The sequence below is a fragment of the Hemiscyllium ocellatum genome, chromosome 11 (assembly GCF_020745735.1).
Source record: "Hemiscyllium ocellatum isolate sHemOce1 chromosome 11, sHemOce1.pat.X.cur, whole genome shotgun sequence".
NCBI lineage: Eukaryota > Metazoa > Chordata > Chondrichthyes > Orectolobiformes > Hemiscylliidae > Hemiscyllium > Hemiscyllium ocellatum.
The window spans coordinates 22,387,589-22,401,274 of NC_083411.1; the positions used below are offsets into that span (position 1 = coordinate 22,387,589).

Here is a 13,686-nt window from a genome sequence, read left to right on the forward strand (position 1 = left end):
AGGGGGCAGGGTGGGAGGAGGTGTAGTCCAGGTAGCTGTGGGAGTCAGTCGGTTTATAATAGATGTCTGTGTTGAGTCGGTCGCCCGAGATAGAAATGGAAAGGTCTAGGAAGGGGAGGGAGGAGTCTGAGACAGTCCAGGTGAATTTCAGGTCGGGATGGAAGGTGTTAGTAAAGTTGATGAACTGTTCAACCTCCTCGTGGGAGCACGAGGCAGCGCCGATACAGTCATCGATGTAGCGGAGGAAAAGGTGGGGGGTGGTGCCAGTGTAGTTGCGGAAGATGGACTGTTCCACATATCCTACGAAGAGGCAGGCATAGCTGGGGCCCATGCGGGTGCCCATGGCAACTCCTTTAGTTTGGAGGAAGTGGGAGGATTGAAAAGAGAAGTTATTCAGGGTGAGGACCAGTTCAGTCAGTCGAAGGAGGGTGTCAGTGGAAGGGTACTGGTTAGTGCGGCGGGAAAGGAAGAAGCGGAGGGCTTTGAGTCCTTCGTGATGGGGGATGGAGGTGTACAGGGACTGGATGTCCATAGTGAAAATAAGGCGTTGGGGACCGGGGAAGCGAAAATCCTGGAGGAGGTGGAGGGCGTGGGTGGTGTCCCGAACGTAGGTGGGGAGTTCTTGGACTAAAGGGGACAGGACCGTGTCGAGGTATTGGGAGATGAGTTCGGTGGGGCAGGAGCAGGCTGAGACAATGGGTCGGCCGGGGCAGGCAGGTTTGTGGATTTTGGGCAGGAGGTAGAAACGGGCGGTGCGGGGTTGTGGGACTATGAGGTTGGAGGCGGTGGATGGGAGATCCCCTGAGGTGATGAGGTCCTGGATGGTCTGCTTTGACCAGCAACACATTTGCAGAATATATAAGCAGTAATTATTCAGCAAAGATTATCTGACAATTATCAGTAACTCATCCCAATTGGCAGACCAGGAAAATGTTACATTCTGAATGGAATACCACACCCTGTTGTACCAGAGCTCTAAAGTCATGTTTATAAAAATCACAAAGTTGTACAATACTCGAACAATTCAGTACTCTGTTCTGATTTGTCCACCATGCAATATGATTTGACTACAAGCAAGTTGCGGAGTTTACTTTATCTTTTTGCATTACTCAGTGCCGACATTATAATTTTGAACGGCTACTGAAACTGGTAACTCAAGTAATTACATTCAGTACTTACCGAGAAATCCTATAAAATAATAAGCATTGTTTGGTTTTCCACCTAAGACTCCTAAAGACTGAGGCATTTTAAAACATTCCTGAAACAGACAAGGAAGAAAAGATTAAGAGAAGTGAAAATAAAAGTTTTAGTTACTAGGAGAGGGTGGCGGACCTCAGCTTAACTAACATGATTAAAAATTGATATTAAACTATGAATACTGGAAGTCCAAAGTAAAAAGAGATAATGCTGGATGTATACAATAGGTCACCCAAACTCCAAAGAGAAAATAATAAATTAATGTTTCAGATACAAAAACAGAAATTGTCTGAAAAGCTCAGCAGATCTGGCAGCATGGCAAAAGTGAGGACTGCAGATGCTGGACATCAGAGTGAAGATCAGAGTGATGCTGGAAAAGCATAGCAGGTCAGGCAGCATCTGAGCAGCAGGAAAATCTACGTTTCGGGCAGGAGCTCTTCATCAGATCTGGCAGCAAGCGTGCAGAGAAATCAGAGTTAATGTTTCAAATCGAGTTACCCTTCCTTAAAACAGAGTTCTGAGAAATGGCCACTCAACCCAAAACATCAACTCTGATTTCTCTCCACGCGTGCTGCCATATACCTGCTGAGCTTTGGCTTGTTTCTGATTTACAGCAACCACAGTTCTTTTGGCTTTTATTTAATGTTTCAGATACATGTGGTGTCAAGTATTTAAGTATGCAAGTGACTTAATTAAGGTGTATACTCTCAAACAATATTTTGATTTGAGTTCAGGTCGGAATGTTTTCAGACGCAAAATTTCTAGTGACCAGTTGGTAAATTTTGAAAATTACTGACAAAGCAAAAGTATTCAGAAGCCAAAGTTTTGAATGAGTCATATTTATAATAGGTTATAGACTTTGAGACCTGAGAATGACGATAGGCTGCTGCCAACAAATGTTCGAGAGATATACTCTTGTTAAACAAAGGGGACAAATAGCCATAGTACAGCTCATATCATTAAGCTGATAGGGCGCCTCTCAGGTTCAACTTCCTCTGGGGCATAAGTCTTCCTTCTGCTAAAAACACCCCCCCGCCCCCCCCGATCCAATGTAAAACCAATAAGCATAAAGATCAAGAAACCACCTGATAAAAAAATACCAGAAGAAGAGATGAATTTTCAACTTGCCTTTAACGCATTAATGTAAACTGGATTGATGTGGTTTATTCCCATACGTAGAGGTATGATCAGCAAAAGTGGTTTCCAATCCTTACAGTGCACGGATACAGTCTGGTTTTTGGACACATCACCTCTGTATAGTGAGGTATCTGTTTGTAACCTGCAATTTTCAGACCAATGTTTGCAAAGTTTTTCTGAAAGAATTTTAAGAAAAACAGAATTAGTAACAAATGGAGAATGTATGGTGTTAAATAGGCTTCTTCACTGTGTCACTACCAACATACTAATTGTCTTCAGTGTGACAAAACCACCTTGCACAATTGCATTAATGATGACATTGTTTGCCAAAGGAAAGTTGTGACAGTGGAAATTGTCTGGTAAAACAGACAATAAAAGTTAGTTAAAGGAAAACCTTACTAATTTAACCTTTTTAGAAGTAATGGAAGGGAGGAAAAGATGGTCAGTGAGAAAGACACCAAAAAGAAAGGCATGAAACAAAAACATTTCTCCTGACGAGTTCGGGAATGTTTTAATCCAAGAGTTCTCAAAATTGCAGCACATAACAATTCACTAAAATAATGATGGAAATGCACTTCACCATTATGCCTTTTAGAGTCATCGACATATACAGCAGAGAAACAGACCCTTCAGTCCAACTGGTCCATACCGAACAGATAACCTAAATTAATCTAGTCCCATGTGCCAGTATTCAGTCCATATCCCTCTAAATCCTTCCTATTCCCAGAACCATCCAGATGCCTCTTAAGTGTTGTAATTATACCAGCCTCCACCACTTCTTTTGGCATCCTTATTACATACATGCATCACCAGCTATGTGAAAGAGTTGCCCTTTAAATCCCTTTTAAATCTTTCCCCCCTCACTTAAACATATGCCTTCTAGTTCTGGACTCTCCCACCCCAGGGAAAACACCTTGTCTATTTACCCTACCCATGCCCCTCATGATTTTATAAACCTCTATAAGGTCACCCCTCATCCTCTTTCCTCCAAGAAAACAGCCCCACCCTGTTCAACCTTTCCCAATAGCTCAATCCCTCCAAACCTGGCAATATCCTTGGGAATCTTTTTCTGAACCTTTTCAAGTTTCACAAAATCCTTCTGCTAGGAACGAGATCAGAATTGCACGCAATATTCCAAAAGTGGCCTAAACAATGTCCTGTACAGCTGCAACGTGACCTCCCAACTCCTATTCTCAATGCTCTACCAATAAAGGAAAGCATACCAAATGCCTTCTTCACTATCCTATCTAACTGCGACTCCACTTTCAAGGAACTATGAACCTTCAATCCAAGGTCTCTTTGCTCAGCAACAATCCCCAGGACCTTACCATGAAGTGTATAAGTCCTGCTCTGATTTGCCTTTCCAAATTGCAGCACCTCACATTTATTTAAATTAAACTCTGCCACTCCTCAGCCCATTGGCCCATCTGATCAAGATTCCGTTGTACTCAGAGGTAAATTTCTTTGCTGTCCACTACACCTCCAATTTTGGTGTCATGTGCAATCTTACTAACTATACCTCCTAAGTTCACATCCATATTATTTACATAAATGGCAAAAAGCAGTGCTGATCCTCGTGGCACACCACTGGTCACAGGCCTCCAGTTGAAAAGCAACGCTCCACCACCAGCATTCATCTTCTACTTTCAAGACAGTTCTGTATCCACATGGCTAGTTCTCCCTGTATTCCACGAGATCTAACCTGCTAACCAGTCTACCATGAGGTACCTTGTCAAACGCCTTACTGAAGTCCATATAGATCACGTCCACAACTCTGCTCTCATCAAGCCTCTTCATTACTTCTTCAAAAACTCAATCAAGTTTGTGAGATATGATTTCTCACGCACAAAGCCATGTTGACTCTCTTTAATCAGTCCCTGACTTTTCAAATATATGTAAATCCCGTCCCTCAGAGTTCCCTCCAACAATTTGCCCACCACCAATGTCAGGATTAGTCTATAGTTCCCTGGCCTTTCCCACCTTTCTTAAATAGTGACATCATGTTAGCTTTCTGCTGGCACAAATGTTTCTTTTAGAGCTATCAGAATCAAAAAGTGCAAAATACTCAATTGCCATATTTTGTTTTAAACATAAAGATAGCGAGTGATTAGGCTAACAGCCAATAAGGGAAATCACTAAACTTAAAAAGAGAAAGCTGAAGTTAATTGCATTGGAACCAAAGTTAACTAACTTTAATATTGCCACGTAATCATTGTTAATTGTTCACAAATACTTAATTTTTTTAAAAAAACAAATGCATGCTAATAAAGTGTGAAATGATCTTCTATGTTGTGAAAGGAAATGCTTAATTTAAACATAAAACCACAGGTGATGGGAAGCTTTGGTTGTGCAAATTTCAGAACTTCCGATATTGGGGCTTTGCTCTTATAATGGTCTGCAGGAGATAGGGTCAAAGGCACTGAAATTCCACCATGGGAATAGGAATTCAGAGAAATTCCCCTGTCCAATATTTTATTGGATGTTCATATTTTTTACTCCTTTAAATGAATATATTTTTAGAAAAAAATAATGAACAGTGCTAGCAGACAGCTTTATTGTCCATTCCTAACTGCCCATCAGGAGGAGGCAACGTGTCCCTTTCTGATAGTACATCCAAAATGTTATTAGGCAGGGAGTTTGAGGGTTTTGACCAGGCTGCAATGCAGCCATAAAAATAGCATGAAGGTATTTTAGATCCTCTGCTTTTGAAGACGAATTCTGTAACACCAAAATATCCCAACATGTTATGTTTGTAATTTTGAATTTGGTAAAAGAGGCCATTATTGAGGTTTTAGGGTTGCAAGCAAACAGAAATCTTGTTGAATAAGAGACTTGAACTATTTGTACACTAGAATACAAGTCTTCCGCAACAATATTTTTATGAGGGAAGGTAATCCAATTGCCATGATGTTCCATGGGCATTTAGAATATGCTCAACAGAAACAGGAAGCTTTGGAAACCCCCAAACTATACACTGTTAGCTGTTGAAGTATCAACCACCATCAGTAACTACTTGTTTTTAAAGAGGTGTTCCGACTTACTGGTTCCCCATACACTAAAAAAAAAATCAAGAAAGAGTAGAAAAATGAATTCACACTTAAAAAGTATTTTTTCATAATTCTAATCAATTTTCCATAACCTTGCAGATGTTGTGGCAGAGAGTGGTGCTGATCTCCACATTCTGCAACAGAATTCAAACCATTGTTGGCCAGCTCAAAATAATTAATCAAATTCCCATCACACTGCATTAATTAATTGAGGAAGCATTGTTAATGAAGAAAAATATTAACACTCACTGATATCCTCAATAACTACAGTATTGTCCATGGAAATGTAAACTGCCAGTGCATTCCAGTCATCAAATAAAGCAAGCTTTCTGTGGAAAAAGAAACAAACATTCTTTACTTTCACGTTTACATTTCAATCTGAAGAACAGGGAAAAGGATCTGGAGTTAATTGTACTAAGCAAAATAAATCTTAGACCGAAGGTGATAGTTTAAAAATTTACACATGACATTTGAAAAAAATGCTTCATAAAATGCAACAGTTAGAACTTCCTTTACATTAAAGTCTCGTAAACATGTTTGAATATTGTATTACACCAACAAGAATACTGCAGAGGGTGTGTACAGAATATGATCTCTATAAAACAGCAAGCTAGAGAGTATGTAACTCCACCTAAGGAATGTGACGCTTTGTATTGTTTACTCAGAAGTTGCACTACACTAAAGTGGAATGATTTAGACCATGTTGATGGTGTCCCATTAACTTTCTTGTATTTGGGGGTGACTGCAAAATTTGGTCAGGAAAAATTACAGCTCCTTGTGTGTGTGCTGGCAATTTGCATGAGCAACTCATTTCGTGCCAGGCCCCTTTTCTTTTGCTTCAGATAGTTATCCAATTCTCTATTTCCTTCTGAAAGCCACGACTGAATCTGTATCCATTACACACTCTCAGAAGGAGCATTCCAGAACTCACCCAAGGAAGGGAGGGTGATGACATTAAATTCCATCCAATTTTACGGTTGAGGCTGAACCCTTTTTTTTGTAAGCATCCACCATCACTTCCCTGATTTTATACTCCTTATCTCTATAAAACCAAGGATCCCATTTACCTATTTGACTGCTTTCTCAACCCACCCTGACCACTTCACAATGTGTATTCATGTAATCCCAAGAGCCTCTCCTCTCATATTCACATTAGAATGGCATCCTATAATTTTATATTGCCCTTTCTTGACATTCCTACCAAAATGTATCACTTCACACTTCTCAGTGTTAAGTTTCAACTGCACTTTCCACACGTTTGTCTACATCTACTTAACATCTATCATCATCCTTCTCTCTGTTCATTATACTTAAAAGTTTGGGTCATGTGCAAATTTTTAATATTTTCCCAGCACAGATCAAGAAAATAAATGGCTCTTGAATCAATCCCTGATGAACACCTTTTATCTACATATCCAGTCTAAAAAAGAACCACTCATCACCACACTGTTTCTTATCAGTCAGCCAATTTTATATTCATGTTACTCCTGTCCCTTTTATTCAAAGCTTCTTCATTGTTCACAAGCCTGTTGTGTGGTACTTTATCAAACACCTTCTGGAAGTGCATTTACAGCAGATAAACTGCATTATCTACATTAATGCTAACTGTTATTTCATCAAAAAACATAATTAGTTAAATGAAAATTTATTGCAAAAAATCCACATTGACTTTCTTCAATTAATTCACCTTTGTCCAACTGAATGTTAGACTAAAAACTTTCCACTGATGTTAAACAGATTGACCTTTAGTTGCTGAGCTTATTCTGACCCTTTTTTTTGATCAAGGCTGTACCAGCTGCAATTTTCCAGACCCCTGGAGAAACCCCTGTATCTCAGAAGGATCAGATGTACCTCTGCAGCTTCTACAAATAATGCCTTCAGTTGTATTTGAATTAGTTCCAGTGACATCAATCTAAAGCACAGCCAGCCTTCCTAGTAATGCCTTTGTTTCAATATTTAGACTATCCAGTATTTCATCTATCTTCATCTATCTCACTGTGACTTTGGTAGCATATTCTTCCTTGATAAAGATAAATACAAAAACACCTATATACTTCAATTATGACTCCTTCCTTGCAACCATTTCATCCATAAATACCCTTTTTGAATCCTTACTGGCACCAATCCTCCTTAAATCCTTTAACTGTGTACATGCCTATCAAAGACGATTTGCTTCCCTCTATGTCACCTGGTTGTCCCTTCTCATTCGCTCCCTTGGCATTTATTTCTTTCTCAGTTCACCTCTAAACTTACTATGTTCAGCTTGGTTTTCACTCGTACTCTAGTGGCATCTGTTAGTCTCATTAGACCATGGATCTGCACCTAGGAAGTCTTGCTTAAATCTTTGTTGGGACAGCACAGTTTGTTGTGACTGTAGAGGTCCACACAGGAGTGGTAATCTTGGCTGCAGCAACTGCATTTGAAGGCATTGTCCTCCGATGTTGTCTTGGTGCTCTTTTTTCGATGTGTGTGCTTTTCTTCAACAGCAAGTCTCAGCTTTTCTTCTCTTTTCAGACCTCTACATAATTCCAGCCTCCAGCGAGAGCAATCATTTGCAATGTCCTCCCACCTTTCAAAGTTCATGTTCAGTGACTTCATGTCTCCCTTGCAGACATCTTTGAAACGAAGACAGGCCACTCTTGTGCTCTCTTGCTAGAGGCCAGTTCCCCACGCAGCAGGACTTTCAGGATCCTCCTGAATGACATGCAGTGTACATTGCCCAACCACCTGGCGATGGTGTTGTTGGAGCAGGATGAAGAGGCTGGGTATCTAGGCAAGGGCCAGGACCTCATTGTTGGTGACTCAGTCAGTCCACTGATGTCCAGGATGCGAATCAGGCTGCAGAGGTGGAAGGCGTTGAGACGCCATTCTGCTTCATCATACTCTGTCATCCAGGGGGATTTGGCTTTGTTTTTAATACCATTTCCCCTTGTGGGAATTAATCTCAACCATATCCAAACCACCTCTACTTTAAAAACATCTCTTTATTTGTTCACCACCATTACAGACTGGATGTGGCAGGACTGCAGAGCTTAGATATGCTTCAATGGTTGTGGAATCACTAAGCCCTGTTTATCACTTGCTTATGCCGTTTAGCATGCAAGTAAACTTGCTTTGTAGCTTAAACCAGGTCTACACCTAATTTTTAGGTGTGCCAGATGCTGTTCCTGACATGTCCTTCTGCATTCTTCATTGTCATTACCATGAAGCCATAGATCAATCATGGTTCAAAGTAGTAGATATGCTGAGTCATGAGGTTGCAGATCATGTTTTAGTATAATTCCACTGCTGATGTTAGCCCACAGTGCCTCATGGATGCCCAGTTCTGAGTCGTTAGACTGGTTCAAACTATCATTTTTCAGCAAGCTGATAATGGCACAAAACATGATACTGGAACTTTGTCTCAACAAGAACGTTTTTCTGTGCTGTAGATCTCTACCACTCCATGACCATGAAAAAGCAGAAAAAGGCCCTTCAGCCTATGGTGTCTGCACCAGTCAAAAACTACCACCTAACTATTCTAATCTAATTTTCTAGTTCTTGTGCCATCACCATCTCTGCCTTGGCATTGCAAATGCACATCTAAATACTTCTTAAACGTTGAGGATTTGTGCCTTTACCATCCTTACAGGCAGTGAGTTCCAGGCTTGTGTCACCCTCTGAAAAGGCTTTTTCCCTCTTATCTCCTTGAAAATTTCTGCCCTTATCTAAAATCTATGCTCCTTGATTCCTCCATCAAAGGAAAAAGTTTGTCTGTCTTCCTTATCTATGCACCTCAATTTTATACATCTCAATCTCCTCTGCTGTAAGGAAAATAACCTCAGTCTGTCCAATATCTCTTCATAACTGAAATTCTCCAATCCAAGCATCATCCTGGTAAATATTAAGCACTCTCTCCAGTGCTATCACATGCACCCGATAATGTGGATAGTCAATGTTTTACACAGTTCCAGCATAACTTCTTTGCTCTTAAACTCTATTCCTCACCTAACAAAGGCAAGTATACAATATGCCTTCTTAAACATCTATCTACCTGTCCTAATCCCTTAAGAAATCAGTGGAAACATGCATGGTAAGATTTTTCTGATCCTCGGTGCTTTCTATTGTCCCACTATTCATCACCCATTCCCTTGCCCTGATTGTCCTCAGGTGAATGTCAGAAGTGGGATCTGTAACCAGGACAGAGTGTTTCATCTTGAAAGTGGTTCAACAGGAAACTGAAGGTCACTCATCCACATTCCCAAGTCTCATGCTGAGCTGAGCAACACTGCCATCTGATAGATATGTCATTTGGCCATTATGATATAACAGCAGTTGATATTGACCGATTTGATGGTAGTTAGTTGTATTGCGTGGGAAGGAGGGAGAGGGTAGAAAAGTAAAGCAAATATTGGCATACCAACATTTTAAAAAACGTGTTTTTTAATGTAGAATTCTTGAATTAAATTTGTGTAATTACACCAACTTACACAAATTTAATTCAGTGGTCACTCCCATCATTCTTCTCTTTTACTGTTGGACCATTTCCAATTTTCCCACATTACAATCCATTTACCTGATCTTTGAAGGCAGATTCCCTTCCAATTTTCTGAATTTTCACTTACTTTAGTACTTGGGCCACTGTGTTGGGTCCGTACCACTCCCCTACAGATTTACCCTCTCCCACTCCCATCTGAGCTGTAAAGAAAAATAACAGAAAAAAGGTATGGGAATTTAGTCAAAGCAACTATTAGTATACATCACAATCATACCCTGACAAATCCATGCATTCAGTCTTTGCATTTGGCTGGAATCAAAAAGGTACTATATTGTACATTATTAAAGTTCTGATTTTGTGTTAACCATTTGAACATACCAGAAATAACAAATATACATTCTAAAAATTATAAATACCTTCCAACTCTGAGTAAGAAATCAAACTAGCATTCAGTATTCAGAGGTCATGCAAATGCTTTGAATGATACTCAAACTGAAACTTCACAGTGAGTTAGTTGTAGGGCTAAGTTACATGCACAGCATTTTGGGTTTATAATGAACCCCATCATGATCAGTACAATAGGAAGGTGACTAATTTTCTAATGAACTGTGTTAAGCCACTGAAATCCAGCAATCCAAAAATACATTTAACTCTGAGCAGAACAATAAATATTGATGTGAATCTTAAGATTTTGCAGAAGATTTGTAACTGAGGTTGTAGATCTTTGGCTAGGGTGATGTTTATTGATGTCAATAGGATTGTCATGTCAAAGGAAACCATGACCTCGTAAATAAACATCAGCCTGGCCAAAAAAACACTGGCCTCAGTGCTAGACGAACTAAGGACATAAACACCTGACAGCATCAACTCCATCAGCAAGGGCAGGATCCTCAAACTACTAGACCTGCGCTTCACTCCCCATTTCACCTTCAACGACAAGATCTACAAAAAAATCAATGGGACGCCTATGGGATCACCAATATCAGGACTTAGAGCAGAACTGGTGATGCAGAGGTTAGAATGAACAGCCCTTCCCATGATCCAGCCCAAGCTTTGGGCCCACTCTGTGAATTACACTTTTGTCATCAAGAAATGCAACAAATTAGAAGAAACCCACAAACACAAACAACATCCCTACTGGTATAAAATTCATGAAAAGAGGAAGAGAACAATACCCAACTCCCCTTCCTCGATGTCAAAGTAGAACCAAAAGCCAATGGAGAGCTGCAGACAAATGTTTACAGGAAAGCTACACACACTGACCAGATACTCCACTATAGGAGCAACAACCCCAATAGCCAGAAACAGAGCTACATCAGGACATTATTTAAACAAGCCACAACATAATGCTGCACCCAGGAATTATGAGAAGCCAAGGAAAAACACCTATACAATGTGTTTAGGAACAATGGGTACCCAATAAGCACTGTCCGCCGATTCCTGCACAATAGACCTAAACAGGAAGACACAAAATACGCCCAGAGACTCTAGCCACCATACTATACATGAAAGACATCTCAGAGATGACAACCAGACTACTCTGGCCCATAGGCATCATGGTAGCCCACAAACCACACTGAAACAGCTCCAGATGAATTTGGAAGGACTCTGTACCAACAATGAAAAGAACAAAAGTCGCATACAAAATACCTTGCAAGGACTGCAACAAACATTACATTGGACAAACGGAGCAGAAAACTAGCCCTCAGGATACATGAGCACCAACTAGCCACCAAAAGACATGAGCAACTATTATTGGTATACACACACACACACACACACACACACACACACACACAAAGAGGGACACTAATTCAACTCGGACAATACATCCATTCTGGACAGGCTAAACAAATACACGGGCAGGAATTCTTAGAAGCCTGGCATTCCAACTAGAATTCCATTAACAAACATATAGATTTGACCCTTTATACCAACGTCTCAGAAACAGAATGGGAAATGATTGACCTACTACAATAAACTGAGACAGATAAATAGCAAGTGGGATATAACACCAACACTTTACCAGAGGCTCTCTGATGTTGCCTGGCATGGTAACGAAATGTCTGAGAACAAATCTACCAACTCAGCAAGCAAACTTACAACCTGATTGACATGAAGCCTCCCAAAAATATTGACAGCACAATATTAATTTGGAACACATTCAAGTGCTATAAATTCAAACCCTACTCAGAGGAATAACAAGTCTAATCCTTTTTACTTTTCTCTCATTTTCCTCCTCCACCCCACCCTGTTCATATTGCTGCTGTATATCAAACCTCAGAGTGGCATACCAGTCAGTTTAAAGGCACTGGCTCAAGTCAACTACATAACAATACGAATGATGCACAGGTTAGTGCTGCGTCTGTCCCATGTTTCCCACGAAGATCAGATGTTCATTATGGAAGGAAAATCTGGACTGATCCAGAAATTCACCACATGATGCTAGTATGATGGTGGTTTGTTCCACCTAAATCGAAACCCACTCCTCTGTTCACTATTTTTTATGTCCTTTCTTCTTTCTCAAATCAACCACTTTAAAGTGTTTTAAAAATATATGGATTCCGCATCAACAACCATCTGTAGCTGAGATGAACATTGTAATTATCCTTGGCTGTAAACATATTGCATGAAAAGCACAATTAATGTTTTCATATTTATTTTGGAGGATGGGGTTATTGTCCAATATATGTTTTTACTAATAGTCTTACCCATTTGATGAATTGAGTAACAGCTGTCTTTTCTGTCGAGAAAACTTTGCAGAATCCGGTGATACTGCTCAGGCTGCCATTTGCCTTTCTCCCATCGCCAATCTGCAATATTACCATTTGATTAACCAGCTAAACAAACATATATAGGCAAACAAAATAATAATTCAAAACAAGAGACTGATTGCAAAAAAAATACACATGTTAGAATAGAGTAACGTATAATAACACAACTAAACTTGTGGGCGGCACGGTGGCACAGTGGTTAGCACTGCTGCCTCACAGCACCTGAGACCCGGGTTCAATTCCCAACTCAGGCGACTGACTATGTGGAGTTTGCACGTTCTCCCCGTGCCTGTGTGGGTTTCCTCCGGGTGCTCCGGTTTCCTCCCACAGTCCAAAAATGTGCAGGTCAGGTGAATTGGCCATGCTAAATTGCCCGTAGTGTTAGGTAAGGGGTAAATGTAGGGGTATGGGTGGGTTGCGCTTCGGCGGGTCGGTGTGGACTTGTTGGGCCAAAGGGCCTGTTTCCACACTGGAAGTAATCTAAAAAAAAGTAATCTAATCTAATCTAAATTTAGTAAAATAACTTTGTGATTTTAAATAGAAGGAATAATGGAAGAGTTGTGAAATTCATGTCAATGCAGACAGTTAATAAGACAAGATTTTGACTGAAAGGGGTTAATAAGCCAGTGTGAAGCAACTACCTAAAGTCATTGAAAGTATCATCAGTCATTAACGTGGCTGAGTAACTGAAACTGTATTGTGCATCACAGCATTTCAGACCAATGCTTCCTGTTATGGCATTGCATATGGCTTGAAACATTTTTTTTTAAAATGAGAGTTACTGGAAAGTCCAAAGACAATAGCATCGGCCTTCATAATCATTAACTGGACAAAACTGTGGCTCATCCATGATCAGATTTTGGATAAGTGTCTGATTAAAAAAAAGAACAATGGACAAGAGCAGTAATGGAGGTGGGGCTGAGAGTCATCAGGGTGCATGTGAAGCTTGATCCAGGCAGCATGCAAATAACAGAAAGGGAGCCAAGGAGAGATTTCATTTGGGAATCCCATCTTTGCAGGGCACAGACAGAAGTGAAGCCATTGCCAAAGGTTC

At 40.3% G+C, this 13,686-nt stretch overlaps 1 protein-coding gene across 2 annotated transcripts in view; it reads right to left on the minus strand.

The window, feature by feature from the left end:
* atg4a (autophagy related 4A, cysteine peptidase) overlaps positions 1 to 13,686 on the minus strand; it is a 58,048-nt gene that overhangs the window by 16,178 nt on the left and 28,184 nt on the right. For both annotated transcript variants that reach the window (XM_060832458.1, XM_060832459.1), the window contains 5 exons: positions 12,570 to 12,671; positions 9,986 to 10,058; positions 5,631 to 5,710; positions 2,326 to 2,510; positions 1,180 to 1,258 (listed from right to left, as the gene is read on the minus strand). In XM_060832458.1, the coding sequence (XP_060688441.1) occupies positions 1,180 to 1,258; positions 2,326 to 2,510; positions 5,631 to 5,710; positions 9,986 to 10,058; positions 12,570 to 12,671 (519 nt within the window). The remainder of the gene's footprint in view (positions 1 to 1,179; positions 1,259 to 2,325; positions 2,511 to 5,630; positions 5,711 to 9,985; positions 10,059 to 12,569; positions 12,672 to 13,686) is intronic.